The following is a 25,159-nucleotide window of genomic DNA, read 5'->3' on the forward strand; positions in this document are numbered from 1 at the left end:
AGCCAAGGACCACCGACTGAAGGGGCGAGTGCAGAGAACCACTGGTGTTCCTATGGGGACCTCGCATCTCATTTGCAGACTCCCGTTGCGGCTGCTGTGTTCTACCTTCGGGATCAAGTCACTGCGGGGCGACTTCCCAACGTTCTGTCATGATTAGGGGGTCCGTTTCAGTGTCCGTGTGTAATGAGAGGGCAGAGATCAGCCTCAGACTGCTCAAGGGAGGATTCAAGTGTGTGGAACCCCAGAGGTTGGAGCAACTAGAAACCGAGCCTTCAGAGATGGAAGCTGAAAAACGGGCATTACCTTCAGCCAGTAGCTGTTTCTTTTAGCACTTGGACTTCTTTTACTTTTTCAGCACCTAACCTGGGCTCCAGTAAGTGATGGATGTTGATTTTTTAGTAAGCCTTGTAAGCCAGACACAGGAAACCTAGAACCGAAGTCCTCTCGCACCCAAAGCCACTAGAGGGCAGGGCTACACCTGCTGAGTTAGAGCATCCTCCAAAGAATTCTTAGGGACCACCAAGGACAAAGCCCTGCCTTATATGCCAGAGGTATTTTTCTCCATCAACACTTATACCCATCAAAAAGTTTGGCCCTTATCTCAGTCCCTGTAACATATCCCAACTTGCTCACTGACCACATGCTCAATGTCCAAATAAACAGGTTGCCTCGTGTCCCACATAAGTGGTATTATTCTAGGATCAAAAATTCTGCTTTCTAGATTTACTTTTCTTTTCGGAAACATTGAGATTTTATTCAGCGATGTCACTTTTAAATTTCAAAAGCAAAACCATAAAAATCAGAATCAGATTTCTAGTATCAAGAGTTACTCCCTATGACCAATCTTTGGCTTGTAAAATTTTTGTCTACTCTGGTGTTAATAAGCCTATGATTTTGTACAGTGGATGTGCTATTGTTTGCTCAATGTTGTAATCAGTTTTTAATGATTATTAATTACTATACTTGTTGAACCTTGACACTACAGCATTGTATCTAAAGTAGAAAATGTACATAATATAGACATTATTTGATATTAGCATGATCTTACAAAATAGAGATAATTTCACTGTACAGAATGTGTTATTGGATTGCTTTAGTTAACTCAAACATATTATCTAAGGCAACTTTTCAGAATTATCTGTTGTGTACTACAATACTCCAGCATTAATCCTGAATTCATAATTAACTTCCCCAAAGATTTATTATCCTATGACTGATACCTAAAGTAGCTTAAGAGTAATTTTACTTTTATTGCCTAACTTGTGAAAGCCATTGTTCCTACTGCTAAGCCAAAAGAAAGAAAGAAACTGGATAAACCACCTTTGCCCAGAACTATTACATGCTTCACTTTTAATCCACTGTCAGTCATCTCACAAATTCCTAGGCCTGGGAGCAGCAAAAAACCTTAAAGGATAGCTGGTTCAACCACTTAGCTGATCCTTGAGCCTTATCAACATACCTCTATAGAGTGATCCTCTACCCTATGCCTGTAAACCTCTTCCACCAAGCTAGCCAACATCAGTAGCACTAACTTTGACTTTCTATGTGTATAAAAGATAGTATTTATTAACATTATTAAAACCAGAGCAATGGGGAATTCTTGAGCCATAAGCCAGAAATCCTCATTTTTCTCTAAGCATTACCTCTTCTGCCTAATCTAAGAGACTTGTATAGCAATTTTCACCTTTTCATCTTAGGGAGACTAAAATATATGTACACGGTATTACATGTATATACAAATATATGTGTGTATACACATTCATATATATACATTCATATGTGTGTGTATACACATACATATATCATGAGATTTTTAAATATAGATATATAATTACCTTTCTTTTCCTCTAAAGATTGTTGTGAAGATCTGATAGTGAAGATAGGTTGTAAATTAAAACCACTATAAAAGTAAAGAAGTATCTTACAGGGAAACAAGCAAAAGCATGAACTATTAGCTAGAATGAGATTAATGGCCATGAAATGTATTTTGTTCAAGTTGCCTCTTAATTCTTTAGAAATCAATGCTTTAAAAATATTTTTTACTCCTATTTTATTCTGAATAGCATACAAAAGTAAATATATTTGATGTAACAAATGGTCACATATGAGCAAAAGAGGGGCAATTTATCAGGCATCTCTGCTTGGGAGAAATATTACAAATAGGGAAAATTGGAAAAGAATAAACATGATATTCTGATTTTATTTATGCTGTTCCTTATTATACAAAGGATATGAGGCATCTTGTTTTTATATCAAATTTGATAGCCAGCATTTTTTTTTTTTTTTTTTGAGAGAGAGAGAGAGGGGAACGGAGAGAGAGAAACATCAATTTGTTGTTCTGCTTATTTATACAGTCATTGGTTGCTTTTCGTATGTGCCCTCACCAGAGATCGAACCTGCAATCTTGACGTATGGGGACAATGCTCCAACTAACTGAGCTACCCAGCAACAGTGTTGCAAGCATTTTTTATAAACTTGGATGATAAAGGATTATGTGGCCCTTTAGGACTTAAAAGTTAACTTGGGAAATATTATTTTTAAATCTTTTCTCAATGTCTTATTTTAAAGGCTGTTTTAACATTTTACATATCAAAGATTAATAGTTAAGGAATTTTACCTAGCTGGTAGAAAAGAAGTTGTCATTTTTTTTTTAATTGGATATATTAAAAGCATGTGAAGACACACTTTTATAAGCTAACCTACTCCAACAGAACATCAAAAGTATTTTTCTTCTTAGAGAATAAAAAACATGCTAAGGATCAAGTTTGAGGAAATACAGTCTTATTGTAAGAAGTGTCATATAAAATGGTTGTCTAACAACCATCAGTCAGAATTGCTATAAGTCTGTTTGGTTCTGTGTCTTAGCAGTGTTAGAAGAATAAAAATTAGAAGCAAGAAAAAAAATCAAATGGATTTAAAAATGAGATAGCTGTGTTTGTTAAGTTTTAACATACATTGATACTCAAATACTTTACAAATATTTCATCAGCCCACAAAATTCCATAGCTTCAACACTTGCTAGTATTCTAAACATTAAATCTTTGATGAAACTGATCAGAAATAGAAAATGTAAAGTGTACTCTTAATTTTTATGTTTAAAGAAGTGTATTTCAAGCATGACTCAGCTTCGACATGTAATGGGTTCTGAGCCTGTAGTGATATTTGGGATTTTTGGTATGGACTACCAATCCCGGGATGAGGGTAGGTGAGCATGCAGACGAGGATAAGAAAGGGAAGGAGGAAGAACAAAGTGAATATGAGTCTCATGTCCAAGAGTCAACTCTGTACTCCATTATTTCCATGGAAAATAGACATAGCATATTCCATAGACATAGCATATTCCTTATTATATACACTCCAAGATTTGTTTTGAGATAAAAATGTTTCCATTTAAAAGATAACTTATCTGGTTTCAAAACTAGCATCATTTACATCTGGCACCAAAACATGTTGTCTCTAGTAATACGTAATAAAAACCTACTGAGCCCAGATCAGAATTCTGGAAACCTGGTGAGCTAGTAGACAGAATATGAGGGGAAGACAGGTTATGAAAAAAGGGAAAATTAAACTAAAATAAGTCATCCTGGCTGTCTCTGAAAGGAACTAGTGGAAAGGGATTACAAAGTGCATGTGAGCAAAGGCTAAAATTAAAAAGTGGTCCTTTAAAATATTTCTGCAGGACCATGTAGGAGAAAAGAAGGTGCAAGCAGGTCTCTCTCACAGAATCTTCATACCTGAAGACAGTTTCCAAAAAGCAGAAAAAAACTTTGGTTTTAGAGACAGAATCGGGACTGGATCTCTTCTAGTTAACATGTGACTTGGGCGAGCTACTACTCTGAGTCAATGTCTCATCTGTTGTCAGAGAGAGAGGAAGGGAGAGGAAGAGAAAGAGACACTGATGAGAGAGAACATCGACTGGCCACCTCTTGCATGTCCCCCACTGGAGATCGGGCCCACAACCTGGGCATGTGCCCTGACCGGGAACCAAACTGGCGACCTCTTGGTGCATGGGTTGATGCTCAACCGTGGAGCCACACCAGCTGGGCTAACTACACAATTTTTTAAAATGTGCTGGATCAATGAAAATTCTGCTGTGTATGATGTCTGAAATTTTGTTGCCTACATTTTCTTCTTGGATTTTTATGGATTCATGAGTCACATTTAAGTCTTTTATCCATTTTGAGTTTATTCTTGTGTATCATGTAAGTTGATGGTCTAGTTTCATTTTTTTTTTTTTTTGCGTGTAGCTCTCCAATTTTACGAATGGATAAAAAAGCTGTGCTACATATATACAATGGAGTACTATGCAGCTGTAGAAAGAAAGATCTCTTATCCCTTGAGACGACATGGAGGGACCTAGAAAGTATCATCCTAAGCGAAACAAGCCAAACAGAGAAAGACAAGTATCATATGATCTCACTTATTTGTGGAATATAATGAACATAACAGTCTGAGGAATGGAGTCCCAGAGTGGGGTACAGACTGACAATCCCCAGAAGAGGGAGTGGTGGGGGAGAGATAAACCACAGAACTTGTATGCATGTGTACATGAAAAATGGACATGGACAACAAAGCTGGGGACAGGGCGGGGAGGGAGGAGGAGGGGGAGATCAGTGGGGGGGAAAGGAGAAACATCTGTAACAAAAATAAATTAATTAAAAAAAAAACAACTACTGAATAAATGAGTAATCTGGAAAATGGCCATCATAAATATTTGCTGTTGGATGAATAAACACAATCCCACTTTTTACTTAGCTGCTTGCTTCCTGTAGTAAAACTAAAACAGGAACTTCTACTTTCCTGTAATACAAAGAAACATTAAGAAAATTTAAAAGGTTTAAAATGAATACACATCTCCAAACTACGAAGGGGTTAACTAGAACAACTTGATCTGAACAGGAATAAGCACCAATCATTTCAAGAAGTGTTAAATATTGAGCACTGCCTAGAGCAGATGAAATTTCACACCCAGATTTTTACACCCAGGTAACCATTTGAAATTAAAAGATAATGTTGAGGTACTGCTTCCATGAATGTAGGAGGTTTTAGCTAAGCTTGTGCTTTGGATTTTAACGGCATGCTTATCAATGCCTGACAAAATCAAAAGCACTATAATTTTCAGCACAGTCATCAGCTATTATCTTAGGGACCAAGGAATCTACTCTTAATTCTTGGACAAGACAGCTAGCTGAGAGACTAGATAATAAGCAACAGGCCTTAGAATAGCCAAGCAAGTTAAGTTGCCACTGGCCAGTATCTTCTACTAACTTTGAAAGCCTTGCTGAGGGATTGGTTGTCATAAAAAATTGAAACTATTGAACAGATTCCATATCATGGCTCCTTCCCCCTGCTGTGTTTGTAGTAATAGCCCAGGCCTCCTCCTTGCATCTAAATGTTTTCTCAATTTCACATCAGAAACATTTTCAATCTCTCTTTACTCTGCTGCACACTGGTGTCTGAAAGAGTTTTGGAAATGGTTGCATTTCCTCAGACCGCTAAAATGCTACATTTTTCACTTAAGTTTTCTACCCCACCGTTTTCTATAAGTCAGATATATTTGCAAAGCTTTCATCTTTGCCTGAATTGTCCCATGTCCTTCCAGAACCCCTGCAGAAATCATCTCTCTCTACTGTGCTTCCTATTGTGAGAACAAATGAGAAAAAAAAGCACAAAAAAATATGGTAATAAATCAGAGAGGGAGATCCACAGCACAGAAATTGCTTTATGAGGATCCTGAAGTTTAGCCTTGGACAGTCATGCAAACAGACCATACTCCCATTGAGCATACCACCAAAAATAAGGGACCTACACCAAAAATGGTTTGTAAGATAGATGATAGAGAAAGAGGAAGTGCAGTTTGGCAAGTTGGTTTGCAAGATAGACAATAGAAAGAGAATTTACAAATCAGAGTTTTTGCAACACAAGCAAATTGTTAAACCTTAAGGTTGGAAACTTTGCTACAAATATAGATCAGGTAGAAATGAGCATCTATAGTATACATTCAGGCAACTTTATTTTTGCTTTCTTGGTTTTAAAAGGCATTGTTTAGCCTGTTTCAGAAGATATTAAAAGTAATTTAATGTGCCAAATATCATATATTTGGGGGATTAGGAAATGAGGATTCTGGAAAGAAAGAAAAAGTTTTCTATAGGCCAGGAAGAAATAAATTAAAATGCAAATTTTGGGCTTGAACCAGCCCAACCATTTCCCAGTTCAAACAGTTGAATGCAAAACTTTTCCGAAGAAATTGCTACATCAACTACTAGAAATGTTGTTGTTCTAAGTGAACATGTCCCACTCTAGAATGTTTAACAGGAAGCTGACCAACTCCTCAGGAATACTATGAGGAGAATAAAAGGAACTCTGATACATTCCAAACAATAAAGTACATCTGGTGATGAACAACCAATGATCAAATATCCTTTCCCCTCCAGGGTCATTAATTTAAGTTAGTGTTTCTCAAAGTGTGGCCCTCACTACCAAAGTTATCGGTATCACTTGGGAACTCATTAGAAATGCAGTTTCTTAGATCCCACCCAGACCTACTGAGTCAAATTCTGAGGGTTGTACTCAGCACTCTGTGATTTAATAAGACTTCCCCATAATTCGGAATGTTTGGAAGTGCTGCAGCCACCTTATTGCCCTCCCTTCCACTTCCTCCTCCTCATGGACTAGCCAGTACAACCCCTTTAATACATGATTAAGCTAACAAATGAACCAACCTTGGAGACTGTCCTATCACATTAATGTGAGATAATAAACGAATTATATTTTGTGTTACTTGCAGCTAAAAGCATTCTAATTGATAGAGTCTTAAATGAGAAAAAAAATAGTTTACATAAATAGATTGAAATGTTGGTTGATACCCTGGCAGGTTTGCTCAATGGTTAGAACATCGGCCCGCAGATCAAAGAGTTGCAGACAAATGGGAAAAAAGGAGTATCCTCGGGTGAGGATTCAAAAATAAAATAAAATGTGGGTTGATATTTTGGCTGCTCCTATAAAAGTTAAAAGAATTCAGTATAACACAACATTCAAATGATAAAACATTAAATAAAATACTTAAAATGCTAAAGGCAATGTTAATCAATGGAAAGTTACAGAATAAGATATAAGTCAAAAAGACTAAACACAAGGGAATCTTTTTTAAGTGATTTCTTATTAGCCTATAAAAATTGGCTGATTTCAGAAGCTTCTTTGACAAGTTTTTCTTATTACTAATTATTAGTATTTTTAAATTATGTAACCATAATTTATTCTAAAAACACAAGTGAGATTTTAGAATTTTTACATCCTTGTGTAGTTGTGTGCTCTGGTGCTATGCTTTTCCTTGTTTAATTCTTTAACTAATGACTACCTGATGATAGATTCTATTATGAAGTTACTAAAATAAAATTAAGTTTACCTTCCCAAAGTATGCCATGGTCATTTTCTCAGCTAACTTAATGAAAATGTTTATAGTTTTGAGGTTTGCACATCAATTTGTTTCTATTTTCTGAGTTAGAGCAGTTAAAAATCTGACATTGGAAAAAAAAAAAAAAAAAAAAGCTCTGCATGTATTCTAACATGATTTAAATGATTAAATTGTTCATTTTGACCTTGGAAAAGTAAAGATGCCAACATTGCACATTTAATTCAACAATTTAAATTACTTTTAGGGAAATGAAAATCAATTTTCACTGAACAGCCACAAAAACTACACATTTGTTTAAGGCTTTTTAGTTGACAAAACACTTCCATGTACATAATTAAATGTAATCCTCACAACCCTACGAGATAAACAGACTAGATCTTAATTGCTTTTTATAGCCAACAAAGCTGAGACTCACATAGGTGAAGCTACTTGCACAAGAATTTCTCACTGTTCAGTCAAAGCCAGGAGTCAAATATCCATATTGGCTTTAATTTCTTTAATACTTACACAATGACCCATTAAAAAATATGTAAGAAGCTGTCCTGTTAGTGTATCGTTTTGTTTTACTGCATTCTTGCATCTTTCAACTCAATGGAGCACCCCATAACCTTGGTAGCCATTATCAATTTCTGAGCCTGGGATATCTGTCTTATCACTCATTTGATGGCATTCAAGAATGTATTTACGTATTAATAAAGACTTGATTTTAAAACATCCATGCCCAGCCAGTGTGGCTCAGTGGTTGAGCATTGACCCATGCACCAAGAGGTCATGGGTTCAATTCCCAGTCAGGGCACATGACCAGATTGTGGGCCCAATCCCCAGTGGGGGGCATGCAGGAGGCGGCCAATCGATGTTCTTGTTCATTGATGTTTCTATCTCTCTCTCCCTTTCCCTTCTTTTCTCTCTAAAATTAATTTTTTAAAAAAATCCTTGATCATTGTCTACATCTGTTCACTTGTTCTTGCTTAACCTCTGGACACCATCACTGGGGAAATCACATTCCAAGAAAAAGCTGTTCTAAAATCCCTTGGGTTTATCTTCTCAGAGTTGAAAATTATTTCTAAAATGGAAGTGTAATCTTATGAGTAAATAATCACAGACGCGCATTTTAAAGAGATTATTCAATCGGTAATTGAGACATGTTCATTAATAAGCTTATTGAGAAATCAGCAGAACACATATTAAACACATATTCTAAGGATCTAAATGCCACTAAAACAGTATTAGGAATACTGATTTCATCATTCCAAATGGTAAATTTTGTTGTTGTTGTGAGTCTTTATAATTACATTTTTACATATTAACCAGAGTATGGACAAGGGAAAAAAATTGAGATTTTTTTTTAATGCTGAGAACTTAAAATGGCTTGAGATAGCATGAAGGATATCACAACCTTACGATTTTTTTTGTAGTCCATAATTTAAATCAACAATTAAAATTCTCGTTTGCCATATTAGTTTAATCAGTAAACAGATACAAAAGAAGACATTAGCCCTGGCCGGTTTGCTCAGTGGTTAGAGTATCGGCTCTCGGACCAATGAGTCCCAGGTTTGATTATGGTCAAGGGCATGTACCTTCGCTGCAGGTCGTCCCCAGCCCTAGTGGGGGTGGTGCAGGAAACAACCAGTTGATGCTCTCTGTCACATTGATGTTTCTCTCTCTCTCTCTCTCTCTCTCTCTCTCACTCTCTCACCCCCTCCCTCCTTCCCTTCCACTCTATCTGAAGATAAATGGAAAAGTATCCTTGGGTGAGGATTTTAAAAAACAAAAGAAGGCATTAAAGAGATAAGAACATATTTGTATATTCTTATAGCTAGGATACCGTAACAATTTCTTGCATTACTAAGCATTATGTAATACTACTAGGCATGGGGCATCTGTGGTTGAAAATGGTCAATTACTTCACTCATATGTGGGATATAAAGCTGAGAGCAACAAATGAACAAACAAGACAAATAAATACTCATAGATGCAGACAACAGTGTGGTGGTTATCAGACGGAAAGGGAGGTAAGGAGGATGTAGAAGGGGATAATGGGGGTCAAATATATAGTGACAGAAGGAGACTTGACTTTGGGTAGTGAAAATACAATGCAGTACACAGATGATATGTTATAGAATTGTACATTTGAGACAACTTATATAATTTTATTAATGTCACACCAATAAATGTAATAAAATTTTCAAAAAGAGCCTATGGAGATTTGACTTGGGATGGTGGAAATACAATACAATATATGGATGATGTGTTATAGAATTGTACACTCAAATTCAATATAATTATATTAACCAATGTCACCCCAATAAATTCAAGGAAAAACAAAATAGAATAAAATGTGTTCACTAAAAAAGGAACAAATGAAAAAACAAAGCCTGTGGCCCTGGCCAGTGTGCTCAGTGGTTAGAGCATCAGCCTGTGAACCAAAGTGTCAGGGGTTTGGTTCCAGTCAAGGGCACGTACCTCAGTTGCAGTTTAGTCCCTGGCCTTGGTAGAGGTCATGTGGGAGGCAAGCAATTGATGTGTCTCTCTCACATCTCTCTCTCTCTCTGTCTCTTCCTCCCTCCCTTCCTCCCTCCCCCCATCCCACTCTATCTGAAGATAAATGGAAAAATATCCTTGGGTGAGGATTAAAAAAAAAAGAGATACTGTGAACTTGTAATTTATCCTCACTATCCATACCCCTGGCTTTAGCAACCACTCTCCATCTTGTAAATGGCATTAGTGCTATTCTTTTTTTTTTTTTTTTTAATCCTCACCCAAAGATATTTTCTAATTTATTTTCAAATAGAGTAGGAGGGAGAGATAGAGAGAAACATCAATGTGAGAGAGACACAGCGATTGGTTACCTCCCACATGACCCAGACCAGGGCCGGGGACCGAACTACAACTGAGGTACATGCTCTTGACCAGAATCAAACCCATGACTCTTTGGTCCATGGGCCGACACTCTAACTGCTGAGCCAAACCGGCCAGGGCTCATACGTGCTATTCTTAAGAGGGAATGGCAACCCCTGTCAGCTTGAATTTGTCAGCTTTGAATATGAAAATAAGCTTCATCAAATGATCTACATCAGTGGTTCTCAAACTGTTGTCCCTACCACCAGAGAACTTTTTAGAAGTACAAATTCTGGGGCCCCACCTCAAACCTATTAGATTAGCAACTCTGGGAGTAGGGCCCTGTATTCTGTGTAGGCATACCTGGGTTTACTGCACTTCACTTTAGTGTGCTTTATATGTGGTGTTTTTTAATAATTGAAGGTAAGACCCTCCCCCAACAAAAGAGGATTACAACGTGCTTTATTGCAGTGGTGTGGAAACAAACATGCAATTATCTCCAAGGCATGCTCCTAGCTTAGTCCCTGAGTGATTCTAATGCTTGCTAAAGTTTGAGCACTGATTTATAAGAAACAAAACTTTGGTCTAAAAATATTTTGAATAGTCCTCAATTCTAAAGAACAGAGTGAGAGTGTATACAGGGTGGGGCCAAAGAAGGCTTGCAGTTGTTCGTATGGAAAATAATACAATAATTAATAAATAATAATACAAGAATAAACTCTGTTTTGCATATTCACAGCTGTAAACCTACTTTGGGCTCCACCTTGTGCTGGCATTTTAAATCCCCAGCATTCCTAAATCGTATAGGACCTTGAATTTCTTTGAGTAAATACCTATTGGCCTAAAACCAGTTATTTTAAAAGACCAGAGGAAAGAGCATTAAGAACATAAAGAGATCATATTTCTCCCCAATTAAGTAATGCTGTGCGTCACATGAGCATAGCCCTGGTACAGAGGAGGACAAAAGTTAGAGGACAATGCAGTAGCAATGAAGTTACAGTTGTGTTCCCAGCTATGAAATCAGTCTTTGTTTTCTTATTCCAGGTCAGGACCTTTGGAACAATGCTTCTTTGAGCAGGTGTATCAGGCCTTCGCAGCACCCGTTAGATAAAAGAATTGGGGGAGGGTGGCAAAGCTTCATAAAAATGCCATTCTCTTGAAACAGCGTATTCCTAATAGAAATAGTTCCATCCCTTTAAAGCAAACAAACAAACAAAAAAACTGTGTAATATTTCAGAAGCTACAAAAAATAATTTTAGTGCATCATATAGAAATTATATGTTGGGGACAGAGTAAAGGAGTAGTTTGTCAACACTAGTGAATTAGGGTTTTACACTATTCAGTCACTTTAAACAATTTGATTATAAACTATGCACTCATACAAGCCCAAAATATTTCTATAAAATGCATTATTTGTTTTGAGATGTAGTTACAGGCCATAGTAAAATTTAGTGGTAAATATTATAGTAGGGTTCATGGTACAGGACACAGTTATAAGAACTGGTTATATTTTAGGACAGTTATTCATAGAACAAAGGGAGAGGAGGAAGAGGAGTCAAGATTTCTATGACGAGGACATGCATGAGAAAGCTTGGTATTTGAATACATTACTAATGAGCAAAATTCAGCAAAGAAATCCAACACAAAAGTGATTTTATCCAGAGACAACTTGCAGTAACTATATTATAATTGCAAATAACAGATGAGTTTGCAAAAGCTTGATTACATCTTAATGAATTCTTAAAGACTTTCTTTAGTGCTGCTATAATTTTTCTACTGTGTAGCCTTTAACAGAAATAACATGCTCTTTCTCTGTGTGTGCTAACTGGCTTGATTGGAAGGACAGTAAATGATGTATTCAATATTAAGTAGGAGTTTTTAGATCGGTTGTATTAGCAAATAACAAGTCTTTTGCAAATATGACTGAGGGTTGTTGGGTACCTTTCAGTTTTAGCAGAACATCCTCATCTCCATTGACCTATTTTCTACCAAATGAAATACACAGAAAGAACATCCTCTACCTCCTTCGATGAGGTTGGGAGCTCAAGTTGCTCAGAACAGGACCTCATACACCATTAGTTTTGAAGCCACCCTATGACATGGACTGTTGCATATTATGGTGTAACACCATTTTTTTGTTGTTGTTGTTGTTACTTTGCCTTTCCTCCAGAGCTGGATTTTCTTGGAAACCAATGAATTTTAAATTTCAGGGCCCCTCATTTGCAGAGGTCCCTTTTAAGGTCCAGAAAGAGACTCCAGCAATATTCTCATAGTCTCACATTTGGTAACATTTGCAAAAGATATTTGAACTATAGTTGATTTTAGAGTTTTGCTGACATCTTCTCCTTTTAATTCTCTTCCATCAGGTAGCGTTGGAGAAGCCACAGGCAAATTTTGGATCTGGCTTAAAGAAATTGAGATGAGGATACATTTAGATTTTGTTTAGATTTAGTGGGGTGTGTAAATGTGGCTTGTAGTCTTGTGTGTATGGTTCAGTCATTGCTAGCTGTCCTAGTAGAGAAAGGACATCCAGGAATACTCCTATTACTTAGTGTAGTAAATCACAGGGCCTGAGATCTTCATCTAAATGTGTCCAGTGGTGCCTAGCATCTGAAGTAAGTGGGTGTAAAGGAATAACAGAGCCAGAAGCTAGTCTGTGATACTTTTCTTGACTCTAAAAAACATATACATATATAAATTAACTATTCTAGAGGAGTGTGTGACTTATCTTTTAAGGACCTCTTTAGGGGATATTAGAAAATCATTGTCATGTGAAGTGGTGATTAAAGACTCTGTAACGCAAAAACGTAGGAACAAAACATTTTAGGGTACATCAGTTAATTAGTGAAAATATATTTTTCTAGACTTTGGGATTGTCATCCCATTTTGTATCTTGCTGTGATTTCTTATTCCATTCTAAATAAATATTCACTTTATATCTAGTTTAATAGTTACAATTTAATATTCTTTTTGTTAAAAGACATCCCCCCAAATTGAATAACTTTAAAACCTCTCAAAAATGTAGACCTCCATCTAAAAGGATTTTATGTTTCTCCTGCACAGTAGTTACGATGGTTTTATTTTTAACCCCTTCATTCTCAGTAAATAAAAGAAAATCTAATATCGAGGAGGAAGGAAGGAAGAAAAGAAAAGAAGTGAGGAACAGAAGAGAAGAAAAGGACCCTATTTATGGGAGGTGTGTCCCTATGAGGCAGTGAGCCAGGCCTTGGAGTCAGGCAGACAAACTTGGAGCTAAACCCTAGGGCCATCACTTCCGAGCTATGCACCAAGTTCTCTCACCTCTTTTAACCTCAGTTCTTTCATCCACAAAGTACGGATAATACCACCAATTCTGTAAGGCTATTAGAAGATTAAATGACAGCATATGTAAAGGACCTTGCCAAGTGCCTAGCACAGATAATGCAATGAATAAAAATTTTAAATTCCTGATTCTTCAATGCATAATCCAAATTGTATTTCTTAAAATAGCCTTACTAATATGCTGCTTTTAGGATGAACAGGAAAGAATTTCAGTATTTTTCCTGCTCTCTTCACAGTAAATTATGAGCAGTGCAGCATATGTGGAAAGTTCATTTCTTCTTCTGTTAAGCCACCGAACCGTCTGTAGCAGGTGAGAAAATATGTCATCTTCCATTCCGAGCAAAAGTTAGCAAATAAAATGTTGCAGACTAGATGGTCTAAGAATTGGAATAGGATAGCAAATTTGGGAATCTGCATAACAAGTTACACTGCAGTTCACCAAAAAAAAGGGGGGGGTTATATTTGAGTTAATATGCTGAATTCAAAGACAAAGGTTTAGGGGTCCTCGCATTTATTGACTCTTGTGTTTCAAAGGCATCTGAGTACAGTAGATCAGGAAAGTTTAGAAGCAGATAACAGGATTAGAAATAGCTCAGAAGTCATCTCAGGGTTCAGGTGTCTCCCGGGCATGTCTAACTCTTCACAGCTGTGATAACATGGACACAAAGGCTGGAACACCTTCAGAAAGGACCACGATAAGCAGCAAATTGTCAGCATTAAATGCAGGAAAAAAAGAGTTAAAGACAAAAAAGGGCTGATATTAAGAAAACAACAACAGTAAAATGTCACAAAATAACCAGAAATTTCTCAGTGTCCTTACTCATCAATGACGGCCTAAGTACACATAGTTGTTTGTTATGTGTGCACGTTGTTCATTGGCCAATAAGGCTCAGAAAAGCTAGTTACTGGTGCATAAGCTTTTCATCTGAATTGTTCTCTGCATGTAGCTTTATTTCTTTTCCTTGATGGAAATGCTAACCAAATCTCTAAAGACATTTGAATCTGTTTTCTTTGACCTTAGATTCCAGAGCAACATGCTCAGATTGTGGAGTATTTACCACTAACCAAATAAAACAAATGAATTCTAACTGGTACACCTGTGCCCTCTCTTTGTTCCTGGAGTGTCTTAATCGCACATCTTTGTATTGCCCACTGCACTAGAATCTTTATGTTGGAAGGAGCCTGGCAATTCATTTAATCTGTCATGATGTAAAAACCACTACTATACATCCCCTGAGATGGGATCACTGCTCTCTGCAAAAGGTGTCCCATCCTTTTACCTCTCATTTTTAGAAAGTTCTTTCTTATTGTGTTACAACCTTTTCTTGCATTCTGCCCATTAGTTAGTTATTTCCTCTGGAACATCCCATACGCACTTCCATGTGTCTTCTACAAATTAGCCCTATGGGTCTTGTGAAACACACACAAACACATATACAGAAACAATCATGTCTTAAGTCCCTTCCTCACTGAGCCTACTAATATCCAGGATTCTTTCAAGCACTGCTGTCTCAGGAGCATTCATTAGGACCCTTATGGGCGCCCCCTTGCCACCAACACACACCCTTCTTCCAGTTCTCTGTTTCCCTGCTAATTTCTGGCCAAGACCTTTGTTCCAATTGTCCCCTCACTATCATCCTTTAGTGAATATCTACTCTTCCTTCAGTCACTTAGAGCAGCCTTTTCTGACGTCCCCATCTTGGTCCTATCTCCCATTAATACATTAGAAGGCACCTTGTAACTCTTTTTTGTATACTGATCCCAGCAGTAATTCTGTATTTATCTGTGGGGCTAAGTCACTACAGTATGGCCTGTAGCACTAGAAAAGTACCCACTGGGTGGAAAGTACTACATACATACAAGTTTGTGGAATTGGTACTTGGGGGGTTGAATGGGGGAAAGAGTAGTTCCCCAAAGAACCAATTCCACATAACTTTTTCTGTTGTTTTTGTTAATTTTTATCCAAGGATATTTTTCCATTGATTTTTAGATAGAGTGGAAGGGAAGGAGGGAGAGAGAGAGAAACATCTATGTGAGAGAGACACATCGACTGGTTGCCTCCTTCATGACCCCAACAGGGGCCGGGGATCAAACCTGCAACCCAGGTACATGCCCTTGACCAGGAATTCAACCCAGTCAGGGTCGTGTGGGTAAATTCAAAGGTCTATTTAACAACCCAACTTTGAGATCAGCATTCCATGAAGACACAAAATAAGAAATAAAAATCCAGGGATCCTGTTTGAACCAGAAAGATTTTCTTGAGCCATTGAAGAGAAACTTTAGAACAACCTCAAAACAAAATTTAGGTCTAATCCTTAATTAAAACACAGCTACTGTACATGCTCCCTGGCCCCCAAAAACCACTTTTCTCATTTTAAGCAGATTAATCAGAGCAGTTCTTGAGCCAGATATTCCTGCCATGACTGCAGTGTGGGGTTTTCGCCTCCTGTTATAAACAGTTGAGTACAGCTCTCTTTGCTCATTGAGACTATAAGCATCACAGAGCAGCTACGCTATACCCAATTCATTTTTACATCCTCGTTGACTATAAAAATGCTCCACACACAATATATAGGGAAAAGCTTGCTTAATAATTGAAGGAATTCCACAAAACAAGAGGACAAGTGACAGATTCTTTCCTCTGCTTTCCATCTTGTCCAGGTCAACATTTGTTTCCATATTTATATAAGGACATCGACGGTAACATGATTGCATATTCAGATAATAAGAATACAGAAAGATAGTAAAAAAAAATTCTGTGGATTAATTTTGTTGGAAGATATTATACCAGTTCAAGGGTCTAATTCCAAATATATATATAGCTATTGTACCTGCACCCTGGCACCAAAGACCACTCTTCTCATTTTAAGCAGATTCACTGTTAAACTGTCAAGATATGACAGGTCATCTCTTAGATAATATTTCTTGTTCAGAAAGAAGTCTTTCTATTCAAGTGAGCAAGTCACCATCAGCACAGATCATCCCAAATTCTTGTCTATTAAATTAGCCACCCTGTATTTTTTGATCCCTCATCTCTGAGACATGGGAAGAAGAGATTCACGTTGAAGAGGCTACTGCAGGGCAGTATAAGACAAGAGCTCCAGACAGAAGCCTCTTTTCTGTGTGAGTCTTTCATCCAGGGGGTTTATTTATGTTTTTAATATAGTTTTTATTTATTTAAATTTTTTATTGTTGACAGTATTGCAGATGTCCCCCAAGGGGGAGGGAGTTATTTATTATTGACAAGTTTATCTTCAGGCATCACCTAACCTACCCTCAGGACTCAGCCTGTAGAGTTCCTTTTCTCTTTGCTTGGTAATCACATCGCCCTTTTCTTTTCTTTTTTTTATCTTCACTCAGGGACATTTTTTCTTTTTTCTTTTTTTGTTCAGACAAAGTGGGAGGGGGAGAGAGAGAGAAACATCGATGAGAAAGGGACACATTAAGTGGCTGTCACCCACACGACCCAACCAGGGCCGGGGACAAGCCGCAACCATGATACAAGCCCTTACGGGAACTGAACCCAGGTCTCTCTGGATGGCAGGCCGACGTTCTAACCGCTGAGCCAAACCGGCCAGGGCTCATATTGCCTTTTTCTACATCTCTGCTAAGACAATACACACTGGAAAGACCATCGAACTGGGAGTCAAGCAATGCCCAATTCTAATCCCAGCGCTGATGTAAATGAGGTGCGTGACCTTGGGCAAATCCCTTAACCCCTGACACTAGTTGCAATCCATAAAATGAGTTACTCTACACAGTTTCCCTTAGATCTCACCAGGCTCTGCTTATTAAAGACAATAACCCTATTTTCACCAACTCTTGTCCTCACCTCCATAGTCACTCTCGTTCAGTTATATACATTTATCACCTACTTTGTGCCTTATTTATGTTTGACACTGGGGCTAAATTAGAAAAGGAAAATAATAGTGTTCCCTGAATCGGGGTTAAATTTAAAGGAGAAAATTCTGGTTGCTAGGAGGAACTTGGATGGTAGCATAACAAGCATGGACACAAATGTGAATGCTATTACAATGGTCCAAGCAAGGAAGGAAGGTGTAGCAGAGTTGGTAGGTGAAGATGGAGGCTTCAGTAACTTTTTAAAAGTAGAATTGACTACGATTTTTAAGAAATTGCAAAAGGGAGGTGAGAGAGAGAAAGGAAGGTGCCTAGAAGGCTAAGTCCAGAGGGTAGGTTAGGTAATGCCTGAAGATCAACTTGTCAATAATAAATAAACTCCCAAGTTTCCGGTTTGAGCTTTTGTGTTGATCAATGGACCTGAGGAGGAGCAGGTTTGGCAAATAGAGCTTGTGAGTTCCTTTTGGATGCAGTCAGTCTACAACACCCAAAAGACAGTCAGATGGAGATGTCAAATGGGCAATTGATATACAAGGCTAATGTGCACGGTAAATATTTGAAAGTTGTCAGCAAATAGGTGGTGTTTGACCAAGGGAGAGAGAGTAGACTGTCCTATATGAGCTCACAAACTGACTTCTCTCATCATTTGGCACTAGCACGCATGAATAATGTCTACATCAATGATGCCAACCCCTAACAGCAGCATTCCTCAGAGGTTCACAGAGCATTCAGTTCTCTGTAGGCCTTGTTGGGCTGAAGCCAGGCTATCTTCTGCCCAGAAATGGAGCAAATTCTCCCTTCCCCACTCAGTGTCCTATTTGGTCATCCAAGCCATAGGGAAGGGTGTTGGGGCTCCAGTATGCAAAAGAATATTGAGTTCTTTTTATTCCCCACGAGCTCAGACATCAACATGGGAGCCAGACCCCTGTTCCCAGTGACCAAAAGAAAATAGCTGCAATCATATACCCTTATGAAAGTGTTCAGTACACCTACCCAAATTCATCTGAGGATCCATTTAGGCTTGGTCTTCCCAACCATCACCACTACCACTAAACATCATTTGAATAATACTGTTCAAACATGTTCATCATCGAATTTTCCCAACCTTTTGCACCTCTGTCTATTTAATAAACTTAATCTTCTACCTAGTTAGGAACTTGGCTTTGTGAAAAGCCTGCTATAATAGAGTTTAGGGATACAAAGGGTGAGAAACTTGTTCTCAGTTTGATAAACAGCCTGTCCACCCATTGATTGGCACATTGCAATAGGAACAACAACAACAGCTACCAAACCAACCCGGCCTCAGGTCAAACCTTCATGTATGTATGACACCAAGTGCAAGGGGAAAGACCATTAAGGAGAAACTTTCAACAACAACAAAAAAGCATCTTTCACACGGTCTCACTTATTTGTGGAATATAACGAACAAAATAAGCTGATGAACAAAACAGACCCAGAGACATAGAAGTAGGGATCAAACTGACAAACCTCAGAGGAGGGGGAGTGGGGGTGGGGAGAGATAAACCAAAGAACTTAACATGCATATATGCATAACCAATGGACATAGACAACAATACTATGAAGAAGGAGGGGGCGGGAGCGGGAAGGAGGGTGTCAATGAGGGAAAAAGGAGAAATATCTGTAACAAAAATAAATTAATTTTAAAAATATATAAAATAAAATGCAGAGGCAGGGGAAAAAAACAAAAAAAAATCTGTGGATAATGACCATGACTGGGATGTGTGGGAGCCCTCCAGGCCTAGTCAAGAAATGGGTAGCGGCAAGAACGGAGGTGCTCCATAGGCAATCAGCCTGCAGTGCAGGTCTTTCCTACATCAGCCTGTGCCAGGTACCAAGGTGGGCCTGAGGGGATAAAGAATAAGATACCACCCAGTGTCATGTGTATGTTTGTGAACATGTAACCAAATGGCTTACCGCATATCTTATTAGAAGCAGACAGTATACCTTAGAAAGGAGGGGCTATGCGTCACTCTTCCCAGCAGAACTGGAGAAAACTTTTCTGTGAGCCCACTGAATCTGAGTCTTGAAGGATGTGTAGGAGATCGCCAAGTGGGCAAGGTGAAAGTAAAGGAAGGAATTCTAGGCTAGAGGGAGGCGTATATCTGAATGCACAGAGGTAGAGAAGCAGATGGTATGTCTGATATCATATTATCCAAGGGTGTGAACCACAATGTTGCTAGATGAATTGGAAGAAGATTTTAAGTGGCATGCAGACACTACTCTAAATAACAATGAATTACTTGGAACTAAGAAAGTTGTCCATCTTTTCATTCCCTTCTATCCTTGCCCAGGAGAATTTCTCAGTTGGCTAGTAGGATGCTAATCCCTTAAAAGCGAATCTTCCTACTTAACAAAATGGAGCAGGTTTCAGGCTAAGAGGTTTCCCAGCTAACACTATCTAGTTAGAATTTAACATTAGGTTGCTTTTATTATGTTTATGCTTCTCTTCTATTTATGGCAAATGACAGTGGTTTTCCATTTATAGTAGTGATATGAAATTTTCTTTCTAAACAAATTTAAGTTTTAAAAGTGAGTGATTTAAATGCAAATATAGAAAATATTAAGGATTATATAATATATAGGGAGGTAAACCCTTATGGTAAGAATTATGACAGTGGTATGTGACTACTGAAGTGTTAGAAATATTCTCTACCAAAAAAAAAAAAAAGTTAGCAGTTTCTTGTGTTGCTATAACTGGCTTATTCAGAGATAAAGCATGGTAAAAATGGATCAAGTTTAAAGTCAGGCCAACAAGCCCGGCCAGTATAGCTCAGTAGTTGAGCATCAACCCATGCACCAAGAGGTCACCGGTTTGATTCCTGATCAGGGCACATGCCCAGGTTGTGGGCCAAATCCCCAGTGGGCTACATGCAGGAGGCGGCCAATTAGTGTTCTCTTTCATTGATGTTTCTCTCTCTCCCCCGTTTCCTCTCACTAAAATCAATAAAGAAAAAATATTTTTAAAAATATAAAAAAATAAAATAAAAGTCAGTTCCTCTTTTAAAAAGTCAGGCCAACAGGAGTTCAAATCTTCCTTCAGTACTTTCTAGCTGAGTGGCCTTGGGCAAGACTGCTTATGGTTTCTAATTCTCACATCCTTCATCTTTATAATGAGGATCCATCTTACAGGAATGTAAGGATTGGAGACAACCACTATACAGGTCCTAAAATTATAGACATTATTAACCTCCTTTATAACTTTCCAACAAGCTGTCCAAGGTTAGCCATGATTGGCTCTGACCTAATTTCTCTAATTTTGTGAGACATTATGTCTGAAGAGCTGTAATTGGTTTCAGAAAAGAATCATATATGTCATTTTTCTTTATTTCTCCATTAACTTATGCAGAAAGTTAAGAAATCAGCACAATATACATAGCTGTTTCTAGGTCACCTCAGATGGCTGTACACCCACCCAGTCCAAGTCAGAGGACCCATGTTAAATTCTAATGTTCTGAATGCATGTTGCAACATTTAAAAAATAAACTTTAAAAGATAAACTGTACAAGCACTATAGCCACATCTCCAAAAATTTGTAACACTGAGAAAAGGGGGGAAATCACTTACTCCACAGTCCACAGTTGAAGCCCCATTTTTTCAGCCACCTTCCTCTCCCCCTCTCCCCCCATAATGAGTCCTGAAGAAGCCTGGATGTGGACTTATTGAGTGTGGCAGACAACTCAAAGCACCACTGCCTGGGTCTCTGGCTTTCCACTTCAAAGGCAAGGACGTGCTGAGACTTGGAAACCAAGAGATTTCCTTATAATCATGACACCTTGCCTAAGTAAGAGATAAATTGGCTACTAAGCGTAGCCACACCCCACCTTAGTGAGCACAGTCTGAATTTCCAGCTCATGTAAAATTATTAAAGCACAGCATAAAAGCAGTTTCTTCTTGAACAGTAGTAATGATTTTCATTTTCCAAATTATGCATCTACATTTTGGGGAAACCTGTCATTAGAGGATTTTCTGTCTGCTGACTTTTGCTCTCACTTCCTGGAAGGGTTTTAATAAGTAGGTCACCTCATTCAAATACAGGACACTGCTAATATCTCCCATGCAGTTTTGCAGTTCTAGTGACAAGCATGATGCCCAGGCAATTTATGACTCTGCTCTTCAGTGTGGCTCTACATTTGTCCTTTACCATTGCCACACTTCTTTCTAAATGGACCGCCAGCTTTAATGGATCTGCGATTTCTTTTAACAAATTTGTATAATTCAGAAAAGCAGTATTTAGAAATGCCCTTTTCATCATTCTAAGTGATAGAATGATATAAATCTTGAAACAATAAAATAAATGCATGATTTTTCAATGCATGATTTTAAACAAGAGGTGAGCAGATATCTTAACATTTTAAAAAAATATTTATACTCCCATATGCTAGAGCCTACTACTAGAAATCCTAACTTTTGATTGGTTAAAAAAGACTGAAACCTGCAGTGCTCTATCCCCGACCCTCCACTAAAAATAATGACTAATTACTTTTGCATGACCTTCTTAGATCATTAGTGATCTACTTAATGATATCATAATTACAGTCTACAAGATGTTTTTGTTTTGCCAATCCAGGTGATATTAACATAGCCATAAATACGTACAAGAAGACATTATATTTCTAGGGCCTGATAACTTCTCTTTGTGGAGATAATAACAATTTTTAAATTTGCATTTGAGGCCCTAGAAAATTATCAAGGAATCCACAATTTAACTCTGATAGAGTAGTTAAGTCTAGCTATGCAGAAGAAAGAAAAGCATGTGGTTTTATTACAGAACTTGAACTTAATCTAATGATCCAAATGTTCCAAGTTCAAATAAATCCTCATGAGCTTGCTTGCTCCTCTGTTTGCCAAGTCTGAACAGCCCCAAGCAGAAGCTGATCTGTGCCTATAAACAGGTAAACTAGCAGAAACTAAATTCGAAAGTGATGTAAATGCAACACCCAAGAGCAAACATCCGTTAACCTTAAAAATAATACAAACAAAAGGATACCTGTTCTTCTGCTCTCTGGTTTCTCAGCATCGATACATATTTTCTAATTGCATGGAGAGGATATTTTTTGAAATAAGAGAATCTAGACTGAGGCAACAGATTATCCATGATGAGGAAAACAAGAAGGTCCTTGTCTGCCCCTCCCTGTCAGCAACCATATGAAATCTAGCTTCACAATTCCTCAGATGCCTGAAGATTTGCTTGTAGCTCAACCACTTTCTTGCAAACAAAGCAGATGTTCTTCTTGCCCCTTCTTCTTTTGGGTAGAGTTCCTGGTGAAACCAGACAGCCAAATGTGAACTCTGTCTAAAAGCGTTCAGAAATGCAATGCCCAAAGGGCGTAGGAGCCAGGAGGAATTTAGGGGCTGGTCCACAGAATGCAAATTGCTTAGTGGTAGTGATGCAACTGTCCTATTTCTAGCAACAGCATTCTGTTGCAAGCTATGTTAATATTAGCTAGCTGGTGACTTTCCACACCCACGGACTCACATGAGGTTTAATCTTAATCCTTCTGACAGCTTTTCCAGCTCTTAAAGAGAACGTGACATGTGGTTTTTCCTGTTTCCTTCTAGATTTCATATCATCTTGAGCACATACGCACGCGCACGCACGCACACACACACACATACGTGGACACCCTCGGCTGCATCTCAGCTCTAAAGTGTTGATTCATTCACTCTTGAGAAGCTTTTTTTAGGGAATTTTTAAAGAAATTAACAAATTACCTCACCCTTCATTGTTATCAAGGAGTTCAATGTCAGCACGTTTGGTTTACACTATCATGCATTATGCAACATACCCAGTAACCAGATACTTTATGTTAATTGAACAATAACTGCAAACAGATTCTGTTCTGAGTTAAAAGGCTTCTCTCCTTGAATCCTTATCTCAAATCCACAGGCTGATTCCAGGAACATTACATTTCCCCAGGCTTTATTCTGAATGTAGGCAGAGAAAAAAAAAAAAATGTCATACATTTACTTTCGAACTGTTTTTAAAAGGACTCATGCTTTAAAAAGAGAACATGATAAGAGGTCTGTGGCCCTAGAGGACATGGAATCATAAAATTTGAAAGTGCAATGTTTTTTTAATACTCTGTAGATGTCACAGGGTTTCTGAACAAAGTCCCCACATAGGCTTTGCTGTTTTATTATCATTTTTAACTTTGCAGAGCTGGTTCATTTGATGGAAACACTTGGCCACTTCTGTGAGGGACTGTCATGTAGAGTCTAGGCTGAACATCAAATGAAAATCATGAGACACAGAGATTTGCTTTTAAGTGGAAAGACGGAGCTGGTCTTTTCCCCCTTCAGAGGGAGCACTGCAGGCTGGAGTGAAGCGGGTAGGCAGAGCTGGGAACCCATGTTGCAGGGGAGCCGTGCCCCTGGATACCCTCCCTGACACTCCTGGCTGGGCCAGCTGCCTTCAGGGAACACACGCTTGATGGGCCTAATGTGGGCTGTGTGGCCAGCAGCCCAGGCCATCTGTCAGGCTGGCATCCGGCCCACTTGCAAGGTGATCTTCCAGTCTCACCAAGGGCCAGGCTGGCAATTCCAGGAAGTCATTTACATACTTCTGCTGGGACAGGCTCCTTGGAGGAGGAGGCCCTGCCCTCCTGTCCCCTCTCCAGGTACTCTGCTACCTGTTTACAGAGGCCCTTGCAACCCTCTGTATGCCAGACACAGCAGACTCCAGCAAGGGCCAGAGAGAAGCCCTGGCTTGTGAGTCACCCGAATGCTAAGGGCACAGTGTTATATACTCCCTGCCAGCTCACAGCGCAGAAAAACAAGGAGCTTGGAAATCTGGGCACTCTGGCCAGCTGGAGACCTTGGAAAGTGGTGTGGCCCTCAGGGTATTGGGAGTAGGCAAAGGTGTCATTTGTACACATCCTCGAGGGATCCACCAGCTGCCCTTTTGCTTCACTTTTTAAAAATATCAAGACCTTCTGAGATGCCTCTCAGGAGAGGCAGGAGCTGGCAGCCTGCCAAATACATACACAGTCCGGCTGGTGATCAAAGCCTTTTCCCAAAGGACAAACACAAAGCAGACTTCATTTCAAGCAGTTGTCTCATGATCAAATGGTTGACTCATGATCGCCCTTTCCTGGGTTGAGGAATGTGATGAAGAGACATGGGGAGGAGACAAAAAAACAACAACAACAACCCAAAAACAAAACAAAAACCCAAACCAAAAACACTGTCCTGACTAAGATGGAACACAAGAAAAATTGGTGAAACAAATGCAACTAAAATTCTCTTAGGTGTTTAATGGATAACAAATAGAATCATATCTAATGTTTACTGGGCTCTGGGACAGACACTGTGCTAAATTCTTTTCATGTATTCGCTTATGTACTCCTACGGCACCCTACGGGGAAACTCAGGCTCAGAGAGGGTAAATCACTTGTCACAGTCACACAGCAAAGCAGCAGAGAAGGGATTCCAACCAGATTTAGGCTGATCCAAGTCTCAGTTCCCAGTCTCTTTTCCCACAGCCAGACATAGATTCCTGAGCAAGTCTCAATAGATTAACCTGAAGAAGGAAAGGCAAGGAGTTGCCTTATTAAAGAGAAATGCAAACCTAGACTGCTAGGAATTTACAAACTAAGATTATTGATTAAGAGCAGGTGCATCTTCATGAAAAAAATCATACAACTTCCTGTTCTGGGTTCTTTGTAAATAAGGCTAATGCTCATTACTTACCTCCTAAAGGTTCCTTTA

At 38.6% G+C, this 25,159-nt stretch overlaps 1 protein-coding gene across 2 annotated transcripts in view; it reads right to left on the minus strand.

Moving 5' to 3' along the window:
• ATP2C1 (ATPase secretory pathway Ca2+ transporting 1) overlaps positions 1–22,867 on the minus strand; it is a 122,779-nt gene extending 99,912 nt beyond the window's left edge. For both annotated transcript variants that reach the window (XM_036266598.1, XM_036266599.1), the window contains exon 1: positions 22,440–22,867. In XM_036266598.1, the coding sequence (XP_036122491.1) occupies positions 22,440–22,547 (108 nt within the window). In that variant the 5' untranslated portion in view covers positions 22,548–22,867. The remainder of the gene's footprint in view (positions 1–22,439) is intronic.
• Positions 22,868–25,159: the final 2,292 nt, after the last annotated feature.

The sequence above is a fragment of the Molossus molossus genome, unplaced genomic scaffold, assembly GCF_014108415.1.
Source record: "Molossus molossus isolate mMolMol1 unplaced genomic scaffold, mMolMol1.p scaffold_m16_p_18, whole genome shotgun sequence".
Taxonomy (NCBI): Eukaryota; Metazoa; Chordata; class Mammalia; order Chiroptera; family Molossidae; genus Molossus; species Molossus molossus.